The 12,739-nt window shown below is 30.2% G+C and overlaps 2 protein-coding genes across 12 annotated transcripts in view; one reads left to right on the top strand and one right to left on the bottom strand.

Annotated features, from left to right (window-relative positions):
- Positions 1-6,944, bottom strand: part of LOC130449122 (V-type proton ATPase 116 kDa subunit a 1) — a 30,426-nt gene extending 23,482 nt beyond the window's left edge. For 2 of the 11 annotated variants that reach the window (XM_056786820.1, XM_056786843.1), the window contains exons 1-4: positions 6,102-6,208; positions 5,894-6,043; positions 5,608-5,784; positions 5,424-5,552 (exon numbers count right to left, since the gene is read on the bottom strand). In XM_056786820.1, the coding sequence (XP_056642798.1) occupies positions 5,424-5,552; positions 5,608-5,784; positions 5,894-6,043; positions 6,102-6,143 (498 nt within the window). In that variant the 5' untranslated portion in view covers positions 6,144-6,208. Of the gene's footprint in view, positions 1-1,210; positions 1,312-5,423; positions 5,553-5,607; positions 5,785-5,893; positions 6,717-6,775 lie in introns of those variants that run through there. The other 9 variants (XM_056786827.1, XM_056786845.1, XM_056786829.1 and 6 more) reach the window with 7 other exon arrangements.
- Positions 6,945-6,996: 52 nt separating this feature from the next.
- On the top strand, positions 6,997-9,833 carry LOC130449179 (elongation of very long chain fatty acids protein 6). Its single transcript, XM_056786861.1, has one exon. The coding sequence runs from the start codon at positions 7,340-7,342 to the stop codon at positions 8,201-8,203; it is 864 nt and encodes a 287-aa protein (XP_056642839.1). The 5' UTR covers positions 6,997-7,339; the 3' UTR covers positions 8,204-9,833.
- Positions 9,834-12,739: the final 2,906 nt, after the last annotated feature.

Raw genomic sequence — 12,739 nt, 5'->3', positions numbered from 1 at the left:
GTGCAAAGAAAGATCGTGACAGGAGAATCTATGGATCTTTCAAGACGAGTCAAATTCATGTTGTTCGCGCACGAAGCACATGGTTGCCTATTTTTCCGGAATTACTGGACATGTCGCCACCGTTTCATTAGAGCAACGTAGAAACCAATCGCAGAAGACGAATCATTCTTCACCACGATACATCAGTTCAAACAAAACCGTTTTTGAACAATCAAAACAACGAGCTGTTGATTCATCCGCCGTACAGTCCTTATTTGGCACCCAATGATTTCTTCCCGTTCCCACAGATCAAAAATAAATTGCGAGGTCAACGGTTTTCTTCACCTGAAGAATCAGTTGATGCGTTCAAATCACATCTTTTGGAAGTACCTCAATTGAAATGGAAAAAATATTTCGATAATTGTTACGAATTGAGAATATTTTGAAAAATAATCAAGCTACAACCAACTATTAACGTCAAAATGACATTTAGAAAAGATTAAGAAACTGCGAAAGCGAAGAACGCTGTTAGGCGATTTCGGGGAGACTGGAGTGTAGCTTAGCACCCCTTCTCCCAATTTCTGCCCCAGCGATCTGTCTTCAACGTTCCTCCAGTGAACATTCATTCCTAACTATGTGATACGAACGAATGTGCAACATGGTGCAGAGAATTAGAAAACGGACGTACATTCGTCCATCAACGATCGAAACGATACTGAAAAATCGAAGGATCTCGGTTCGGGACCTCAGAGAGATGATCCCAGATGTCAGCTCAGGATATGAAAGATGGGTTCCTAAAATACTGACTAAACGACAATAAACGGCGATAACGGTTTTCTTTTTCTAAGTTTTAAATTATAACCACTAGAAACTTGCACGTAAATCAACTTACGTTCTTTGAAACATAATCGAAATGAAAAATAATGTTCGATTGAAATGAAAAAACAATCGATCGGAATCGATTTTTTTTAAAGCGAATCGTTTTGCCGCTTTTCTTTTTCTATTGAAAATAGAAGCAGTAGCAGTGCATGTAACTGTATGTTCTAAGATCAAGTTACATTATTAATGTTATTGCATCATAAAAACACAATGTAAAAAAAAGTAAATCATGCAGGTGCAAGATGCTGTATTTATAAGATTGTTAGAAAAATCTCTCTCTCGTTTTTAGAAAAAAAAAAAAAATAAATAAATAAATAAATAAAAGAAAATAAAAACTTCGTTGTCCACTTACAAAAAAATGAAATGCTGTTCGCGATTATTAGTCCTCGTTTGATTCTCAATCTGCATATCGGCAGTAGAATTCGAATTTGTAAAATGTTGATCCTGACAATCCTATTGAAATACGTTATTAGTGAAAACATTTTTTTATAAACACACATGGACTAATAGATCAACCATTTTTTACAAGTATAATTGAGAAAACAAAATAAACACTCTGTATATACGAAACGTGTCAATTAAATAACAATAGGCTAGTTATAAATATTTCACACACTCGAAGTCTTTTATGTTTGGGAAGTCCTAGTAGGTTTCGATAAGAGTACCAATCATCCACACTCTCGTCACGACCTTTGACTCGCATCCGAAAAACCGACAAGAAACGTAATGAGTCGAATGCACAGTCCACACTCGCGTCCCATTCTGGGGGACATTCGTCAGCTGGTAACTAGACTCATACAGATTCCCTTTTGTTATGTTCATTTTAGAGCGTAACCAGAAGTCTCAGCCAGGGCTTCACAGAAATCACATCCTTGTTTTTCATCACAATCTGCACTCGTCTAGACCCTGTTTCATGAGATGGTAATAATTTGTATCCTCAATTGTATGGGATGTCGTGGTTTTCCAAAGGTATCAACACTACTCCTTCAAGGACCTTAAGGCAGTACCTTGAAAGAGTAGTTTATGTGCCGTTTCCATGGCTTCCTTGTAAAATATATCGTCCTCTGCTATGGTCAGAGTACTCATCACCAGTTTAATCTCGTTTCTGGACATCTCTTTTGGATTATCTTGGATTTAGTAGGATTCTATCTGATCTTTCAGCCATCTATTCAGTTGATTGTTGATGGGACGTGTTTTTAGAATTGATTCTTCACACTCCCATGGCCATCTGAGGCCAATACCCAATCCAGCTCTTTGCGTTAGCTTCGAACCAGATAGATACATTTTGAGGTAAGTCTCTATAGATTTGATCCATTGTTTTGTACTTTCACGATTCTAGAATCGTTTGGTGACCTACCAGATTCCCTGGTTTTAATTTTCTGTCCCAATTAGCACATAGTCGCTTCTTTTTCACTATAAGGTAAAAAGAAGGCAGGTCTAACAACTTTTTGAGTGACTTGAGACGTGGTGAAACTTTTTCTTGTATATTTACTTCAATATACCACAAAAAATTTCCTCTCCCGTGAGTTTGCTTCATATTACCATTAATTCTCGAATAAACAAGAAACCAAACAGCAGTGTGTGTGTGTGTGTGTGTGTGTAAAACACTGCTCAACATATAGAATTAAAAAAATACGATCCATTTTTGTCGTTGACAACTGTTATTTTAAATAGAACGCGCTGTATGGTCTATATCAAATTTTTTTCTATATTATTTTATAATACAACTAACAAGCAGTGTATGTGTAAAATTACTACAGATTCAAAACACTACTCAACATAAAAAATTGATTTAAAAAAACGAGCTAATTTTTGTAGTTAGAAACTTTATCATTTTAAATAATACGCCCTGTATGATTTATTTCAATTTTTTTTCTTTATTATTTCATATAATAACTAACAAGCAGTGTATGTGTAAAATTACTACAGATTCAAAACACTACTCAACATAAAAAATTGATTTAAAAAAACGAGCTAATTTTTGTAGTTAGAAACTATTTTAAAAGGAACGCCCTGTATGATTCATATCAATTTTTTTCCTGTATTATTTTACATTATAACTATAAAAAACGGTAATCGTAGTTATTTTATTTAATTATTAAATTCACTGACGTATTATCACGAAAATAATCATCGAATTATAGTTTTGACATCTGATAAATCATTTTATTTAACTTTCAAAGCTTCCTTATCTATTTCGTGTACTTTATTACATAATATCATAACGCACAAGGGAAGTTTAGTACAAATATCGACTAAACAGGATTTATAACTCAATATTTTGACGTTTTTTCTCAAAATTCTATTTCAAATATACTCATAACCAATATGTTAGCAACAATTTTCTCATACTTTTTCCAAATGCAGTCAAAATAATCCAGAATTGCGTAATCATATAAACAAAGGCTAAATTATAGGGAAAATAAGAATAACCTAACCTATTAAACAACGTATCTAGCTTCGATATACAATATATCACCAATAAACAAAGGCTAAATTATAGGGAAAATAAGAATAACCTAACCTATTAAACAACGTATCTAGCTTCGATATACAATATATCACCAATAAACAAAGGCTAAATTATAGGGAAAATAAGAATAACCTAACCTATTAAACAACGTATCTAGCTTCGATATACAATATATCACCAATAAACACGGTTAATGTAGTTTCCGGTTCCTGGAGACCCAAAATTACGATTTGGGTTACTTAATCAAAGTATATAAAAAGGAAGTACGAAATTTCAAGTAGAAACCCCAAATATCCAAAGGGCCCTAAAAGTAGACCCCCCAGCAAAATATGTTATTTTGTTAAAACTTTTAATACAAAAAAAACGAATTTCTAAAAGAACATAACAATTAAACACGTGACCTAGCATTATAACTTCAAAGTCAGCCTATAAATGTTTGTCAAAATCTTAACTTTATAACTAAAAATTGTGCTGTATGGCTTCACGTAAAAATAAGTTACATCACCCCAATTTCTAAAATGTTAAAAAAGTTCCTAGAAACTGTAAGTTCCTAAAGAAAACTGGGTAAGAGCTGTACGTAAATAAATGATGTGAATCAGGACAATAAAACTAATTTTTAAAGTTTGTACTAGATTGTTACAAAAATAACGTGATGAACGTATCTTAGGGGTTGGGTACAATCAAATTATACATATTATTGGGAAAAATTAATGTTATGGGATGTTATTAATATGTCGGGCCATATAGATATTGAGAAATATCATATCAACGAATATGTACCTTCCAAACATAGCATTAGCCCAATAGGGCCTATTTGGGCGTAATTATGAGTTTTATTCCACTCACTTCACAATTGAAGCTCTAATATCGAATATTTTAGACAAAAATGAAATCGAAGTATGTCTGAATGCACAGAAGATCTAGATACAACATATTATGGGGAAAAATCCATGTTATGGGGTGTCACGATCATGTTAATTAATAAATACATTGTTGACGGCTGAGCATAGTTTTATGGCCTCGGTTAACTCAATATATTTGGACTCAATTATGAGTTTTATTGAATACCCTTCATAATTGAGTGAATAATATCGTATAATTTGGACCATAATAAGTATAGTCATTAATTTTGCTGGGGAGTATTTTTTAAGCGAATCTCAATAAATATACATAATTATTCTGAATGTTTAAAAATGATTAACCCTCTATATCCTTATCTGTATTATATTGAATAAAGCTTGGACTCCAAATACAAAATACCTAAATAATATGCTTAACCATTCAATTTTTTCTAAGTTTCTTTACCCCTGTATATAAACACTTTGTAACAACCTCGTATGCTAAAATTTCTCACTCACATAACCGCGGAGAAAAAAAAATCGAACTAAAAGACACCAATCGTTCAAGCACATGTAAATTTAGACACAAATTAGATAATCCGTGAAAGAAAAAAAAATTTTCACTTCCAAATTATGAAAAATATCTTTAAATACAGCATCTTCAAAAAAATTAGACAACGAAACTACAATGTGCTTGCAATAAAAGATATAATATATATATTTATAACGGAAAAAAAATTTTCAAAAATACGCGTTTAATTTGTATACATATCTTTTCGGATAGTTTTCTTTTTCACTTTTTTAATTCACACTTCAATTCTAACACATAAATTTGATTCAAACGAGATAATTTAATTAAATTTTGTTTGTTTTGTATTCACTATTTGCTGAAATTCAAATTCTAATAGTCAATATTGTCATTTATCACATTTTAAAAATAATTAATTTATTTTATACATTTTTTAACATAATAAATCAAAATAACTGATTTAAATAATTATAAATTTATTTATTTATTAATATATTAACGAAACTATCAACAAATTCAAATGTAAATAATTCAATTATTTGTCATTGTGAGCAATTTATATTGAAAATAAAATTTCAATTGAAGTTTATTAATAAATATCCTTTCGATATGTTACAAATTCAACACAAACAAATCTACTTAACAGATAAGAATACAATATTCGAATAGTACGTCATGCTAGGTGAACTAATTTTTATAATTTTATATGATTAATAATACTCACTTCATCGAAAAACACTTGCGTTTTACGTAAAATCTGCTTCAATTCAGTAAGTTCCAAGAAATTCCTTTTGAGAGCCTCAGCATTTTGATTCACCTCCCGAAGTTCGTTTTCCAGTTTTTCAAATGTCGCCTAAATCACCAACCATATAAATCTCAATACAAATTTATTCAATTTGATATATTACCTCCAAATCGATCATTTCACGGGGTTGTGGCGCTTCGGGATTTTCACCAGTATCCAACATAGGAATACCATCTTTTTTAATTTCTTTTTCCAAATAACGAAGTTTTCTTTCCATTTCATCACAACGACGTACTTCATTAACAAACTTCCTTTGAAAAGCATTCACATCCGGATTTAGCTTAAAAATATTTTTAGCTTATAAAAATATAATAAAATTATAGATAAATTCGAAGGAATGAGTGTGAAAATATATATTGATATGAAAATAGATTGTGTTGTAAACGTACATCTCTGAATTGTACCAATCCAAGTTCTCCAAGTTCGGATACACAAGCATAAGCTGCCTCGCTTTGTAAAAATAGTTGACACAAAGTCATTTCAGCACTTCTAAACAAAGAACCCATCTCGGCAATTTTTTGTGACACTGTATTATCGAGCTATAACAATAAATATAGTGAAATTTTTTGAAATAGATCGATTGACTACAACATATACATCTCTTTTTGGCCCGTGGCCGAATGACAGTGGTTCCGACATCCGCGAACGCCTACAAGAAAATTTTACTTCGAGTTTGCGCTTCTTCAAAAGACGCTTTTACGCCTGACACAATCGGTTTTTTTTTATGATTGACAGTTGATAGGTTTTTTGTAATGACACAACCACGAAATGCGTTCACAGAACTAATACTTTAGGAGAAGCGCTCGTAAAAGAATTTTAAATCGTTCAAATAAAACGTGTTTGTACTTAATACTTCTAATTATAAACAAAGGAAATTTAAACTAATTCTTTCAACATATCGTTGGTGTAGCATGATAATTCTTCTTTTATATTAAATAAACCTCTGACAGTTGTCAAATTACTACACTCATTGATTTGGAAATAATTATTTCTAATTTAATGATTTTATCACATAAAAAACTGATTTTTTGTCATTTTGATATTTGAAATCCATAGGTATTGATTAATACTTGTTGTTGATGTAGAGTACAAGAAAATGTTTAACAGTACACTAACACTTTTTGACTTTCAGAGTATGTATCAATTCTAAACCACCGATACAGGTTTGCTCCAGCAGGTGCTCTGAACTTTGGTGCACTATGTATGACTTGACTATGGAAAAAAAAAAGAAATCATTATTTTTGTTTATGTATAATTCAATTGGACCATACACTTCATTTCCACTACCACGATGCGCGGATTTATATGTTCCAAAATGTATTCAAAGCGTTTTTGTTCGTCTGGAACTAGTACTAAACAAATTCAATTTGTTACAAGAACGTGAAAGTTTTTGGAACAAACCTAATAGCGCTCGTTAAACTAGATAACTTTTGGCACAACTCTTACACGGACACTTTTTGACATTCAGAGTAGTATTCGTTTTTTTGTCACAAGTATTTTTAGATCAATGAATCATATGACAGTTGAGACTGGTACTATAACCTTGCTTTTAATCTGTGATTGGTTGAGTTGTATAAGTTAAGTAAAAAAATACGCTTTGAAATAATTCCAATGCAGTGAAAACGCAAGCGCGAGTAAAATAACCTACGTTTCATGTTATATCAAACCGAATATTTTCTCGTTCGCCGTTACTAGTTTTACTAGTATTTAAAGAGATATTCGATGTACTAATGTTATCCAGCAATATTATACCGAAATTAAATCTATATATGTACTAATAAGTGAAAAAGAATCGTGTCGGTGCCGCTTACGCTGGAAATAAGTTATTAAATAAAATGAAAGAATATATTCAGGTAACGTTACCTAATTATTCTTATATGTTTAATTTCGAATCTGATTTCATTCATCAAAAAACTCGAACATGGATGCAAGACAACTGGACTTCGGGATTTTATTACGTCGGGATTTACATGGTTCTTATATTCGGAGGACAATACCTAATGCAGAACCGACCTAGATTCGAATTGAGAGGAATTTTGGTTGTATGGAACACGATTTTGGCGACTTTCAGTATTATGGGTGCCTGTAGAACGGTACCGGAATTCATTCACACGTTAACACACCACGGTTTGTACCATTCCGTATGCATTCCTTCTTTTATCGAACAGGATAAAGTATCCGGGTTTTGGACTTGGATGTTCGTGCTTAGTAAGTTACCTGAATTAGGAGATACTATATTTATAGTATTAAGAAAACAGCCTCTGATATTTCTGCATTGGTATCATCACATAACTGTGCTGTTGTATTCTTGGTTTAGTTATACTGAATACACGGCTAGTGCTAGATGGTTTATTGTTATGAATTATTGTGTTCATTCGATTATGTACACTTATTATGCTCTAAAAGCAATGAGATACAGTCCTCCCAGACAAATTGCCATGCTTATCACCTCTTTACAATTACTACAAATGATAGTTGGTTGTGCTGTTAATTTATGGGCTAGACAATTACTTCAACAACAAGCGGAATGTCATATAACTCCATTTAACATTAAATTGTCAATTTCCATGTATTTTAGTTATTTCGTTTTGTTCGCTAGATTCTTTTTTAAAGCATACATGTCTGGTAATAGGAAATCTAAAACAATGAGCGCTCCCGTTTCTGAAGATTATCCTTTATTAAAATCAAAAGTGCAGTAAATTCTCACATTCCTTGAATAGAAGATATTTATAGGCTTCGGTAAATGTATAGTAATATTATTTAAATTATATTATAAGCTCTCTTTAAATGAATATTTAAAGAATTTGTTATTCGCTTTGAAACTAAATTATTTATTATACTAAAAGTAATTGTTTAAGTAGAACTAATTTAGTGTGTAAAAAAATTGTTATTTATTGAAAACCACAAAATACATGAAAATTTACAAGAACTAAAGTTTAAAATTTCAATTATACAAGGTGTGATTAAAAAGTACAATTAATTTCCTTCAAAACACTACATTTTGATAATAATACAGTTTTTTTAATGTTGAATCCAAGTTTTTGATTTGATCATTTCAAAGTGGTCTGCTATTTTATAGCCTTTTATTCTGTCCGGAATGTTTTTTAAGCTCATTTCCATTTTCCATATTTTTTTTACCATATGGACAAACAAGTACACATTAGGTCCAGAAACTCAAGAATCAATACCAAATTATGGTATAGTATGTTTATGTTGTGGAAGAATTTATTTTGCATTTCTTTCAGGTATTTTTCCTCTTACATCCTTCTAGTACACCAATTGTAGGTTTAAACAACGTTTCCTACAAATTTTTTTATATTTATAGTACATTTCTTCCTTATTTAACTCATTTCTATCCTTAAAACGCTCTTACCACTAGTAAATAGTCTTCAAAGTTGCTACATAATCTCTACTGATATATTTAATCATTTCATGAGCTTCTTTGGTACAGTTTTTCAATTTAAAACGAAAATATAACATTCTTAGCTATAGTAGCTCTAAGGGGCTCAAATTTATTGTTAGTTGTCTTCCCGATTAAGAATATAAGACATACTAGTTGATACAGTATATTTATTAGCATATGCACGTACAGGTACAATCAATACCAAATTATGGTATAGTATGTTTTTATGTTGAAAAAGAATCTACTTTTACATGTTTTCCAGTTATTTTTCATCTTACATTGTTACCACTTGTAATTAGTCTTCAAAGCTGCTACATCATCACTACAGATATATTCAAACATTTCATGAGCTTCTTTGGTATGGCTCTTCAAGTTAAAACGAAAATTTTACATTCATAGTTATAGTAACAGACTGACAAGCTCTAAGGGGCTCAAATTTATTGCTAGTTATCTCACCCTATAAGTATATAAGATGTACTATTTGAAACGCAAAGGTAGCGGCTAGAAAAATTAATTCATGATATTTTTTGATTATACCTCGTATATATTTATGGTATAAGCTCAAATTAGTATGTCGTCCGTACAATAACGTTTAATAACAAACATTGTAATATATTTAGTTAAAATTTTTTGTTTAATTTTATGCACCTGGCTGTATTTTTTTTTGTTATCTATTCTCTGTAATAAACAAAGTTCTAAACTAAAATGTTTGTTTCAAGTATATCCCTAATTATTTCATAAATATTTTTAATATTATTTCTAATTTAGCAGTTAAAATAAACAGTTATTATGCTAATGATATGATTTGAAAACATCTGGACTAATTCAAGGACAAGTTTTTATCATAAATGTCTAAAAATGAAACTATTCCTACCAAGGTACCAACTATTTTATTCTGATATATTAATCAAAATTATTTTTTTAATTCATATCAGCTACAACCTACGTACATTTTCGATATACCTTGTATATATTGTTTATAACTATTAAATGATAAACAAAACTTTCTTTTAATTACGTTTTAACACCAATTTTTTCTATTTAATAAATAAAAAAATAACATGTTGCCAAGTGTATTTGGCATATAATAAATTTTCTTCTATTATTGACGAAAGTATACACTACATTAGAAACCCATGGTTAACATAACTCGAATTCCAATACATCAATTTCACCTACGTGTTATTAGCAAACAAATCTTGTCATTACTAGAATTGTACCCAATATTAAATATTCGAATTTCAAACAAAAAGTAATGAAATAATATTAAAAAAATTTATACAAAACATTTGTCATCGAGTTATTAAAACATTAACGATCAGCTGATTTTTGATTACTGCAGCCATTATTTTTCAACGAGATGGCGCCGAAACACCGTCACGTGATAATCGAAGAGCAGTGATAACATTATGAAATTTTTATAAATTAATATTTAATACAAACAATTTTAAAAACTTCGGTTGCATAACTAATAACTATTTTTCTGGAAAATCCTCGCTATGGTTCAATTAGATTATATAACTTTTAAAAGTTGTATGATTTAAGTGAAAGAAAAATATGGATTATTGTATTAAATGTTGGCTTAAACAAATTGTTTTTCTAATGATAATAGAAAATTTTATCCTAAGATGATAAATGAGATCATTTGAATTCAAAATATTGTATACTGAACGTAATAAGCGTGGAATGTTGTTGTAAATCATACAGTGGAAAGTGGAAATATTACTTTCACACAATTAATATTTATTATGGTTTTCAATTGAATTCTCAAGTATGGTAGACGAAATTCATAAAAGGTGAACATTTAAACTCATTTGCACATAAACGTTTATTGATTATTTTTTATTAACAAATTTATTCACAGAAATAGCATAATGTATGCAAATAATTTTTAATAAGTGTATTTAAAAACTGATCACAGCAAAACAGTGAAAATATATTATCTCCGGCGTCATGCCAAATGGATTGAATTAACCAAAGAACATTTTAAAACAATAAGGTGCAACGAGTGCATACATTATCTGAAAAAGGTTTTGTTTTGATCACGTGCCATTCCATCGACTGTTTTAAACGATGAAATAATAAAAGTTGCGTTCGTTTGACATAGTGCATTGACAAGCTGCACAATTCACACGAACTTATTATAATATTTGTTTATGAGAATAGGCAACATAGCAAAAAACGTCGTTGGTAATTGAATACAGGGTGTATAGTTATCAAAACCACCCGTTGCTTCGATGATGTGTAGTTAGAAGATATATAATTATGAAACAAATTATATTCAACTGAATAATTATGTGCTTGTGGAAAATAGTGTAACGGGGGATGAAAATTTTTAATAATATGTGAATGTTGTAAACGAGACGCTAATGTAAAAAATTACTTTCTATCGAGTTGTGAAAGCTATTTTTCTTCCGAGCACCGACGAATTCCACTTATTCCACTTACTTTTCGACTTTGCATAGATTAGTTTAGACATTTTTACTACATATGTGCGAAATATTTCGCCTCCTTTTTACATACAGTTTCGTCAAATTGAGATTGAAATGGACTTAACAAATAAATAATAACAAATATAAATTATGTTTTATTATTATCCTCAAAATGGAGTAAAACTCACTAGATTATTTTTTGTTTCAAGTTTTTTACGTGTGTCTAAAGAACGCACTGTACAGTGACGTCATATGTCCGTTCGTTGGATTACCTAAGCTTACAGTGCCCTTTAAACACGTTATGACAGATATAAGTGAGGTAAATTTGATTTTTTCTTGGAATTTTCTTTTTTAGGGATGAAAGACAAGTATTTCCAATATAAATTTTCATTAATTTTTTTAATTTATACAACAATTTAACATAGAGTTAAACTTTAGCTCACTAATTACGTAAATCATGTGAAAAAAATCACGTGATCGAGGCCATTTGATTCCTTATCAAAAAATAGTTATTTTCAATGCTATTCGTTTTTTAAAATTCAGTAACTAAGGATTACAACCAGTTACTTTAACAATTGTCGTTTCTATTTGCTGCTTATTCTCATTTTCAAATTTTTTTCCAATTATATTCTCATTTCAATATATCTAATCTTGTAGATAGGAAATAATTTTGTTACTAAGTCATTAAGACTAAAATACATAATTGAATATTGAAGCAAGGTTAATGTAATATGGGTTTTAACAAAGAAAAAATAAATTTTTTTAACGAAGCAATATCAAAACGTCTTTTTTACATAAGTATACAAGTCATTCAATTATTTTAATTTAAATGTGAAAATGATACGATTTTTTTGTATTAAAGGCTTCAAAATCGTGTAATTATGTGCATAATAGCCTCATCTGTCAACCAAGATGATATCGATAATTTGGTTGGATAGTTCTCCTGACACGACCACCAGTCAATCGAGATTGACGAAAGCGTTGCCAAGTCTACGTTTGTTTACGTAACTCTATATATTTCAATCTATTCCTGCAAATCTACGAACTTCATTACGTAAACGTCGCTCAAAAATGAAAAGCATTTATGTATAAATTTAATTCATCTGATTATAATTGTGAATTCTATTAGGATAAATGCATACCACAGTTGCCAATAAATTATCTTCCAACGGTGCTCTCTTTTTAAACTAAATTTATTTTATTTCTCCTAACCTCATTTATTTATTTTACTCAGAAAATGAATGGGTATATTTGCTAACTTTTAATATGCTATTTTTAAAAGTCGAACGTAATTTTTTCAGCAGCCTTTTTCTAAAACCGAGCTGGCAACACTGATTGACAGATTGAATGATGGTGTCGGAACCATAGAGAAAATATTATAGATAGAGAGAGTGATTATA

Source organism: Diorhabda sublineata, chromosome 1 (genome assembly GCF_026230105.1).
Source record: "Diorhabda sublineata isolate icDioSubl1.1 chromosome 1, icDioSubl1.1, whole genome shotgun sequence".
Taxonomy (NCBI): Eukaryota; Metazoa; Arthropoda; class Insecta; order Coleoptera; family Chrysomelidae; genus Diorhabda; species Diorhabda sublineata.
This window is presented reverse-complemented; position numbering and strand designations above follow the sequence as displayed.

What these genes read in the sequence shown, in the direction of transcription:
- LOC130449179 (XM_056786861.1), top strand. Translation starts at nt 7,340, where the DNA reads ATGAAAGAATATATTCAGGTAACGTTACCTAATTATTCTTATATGTTT.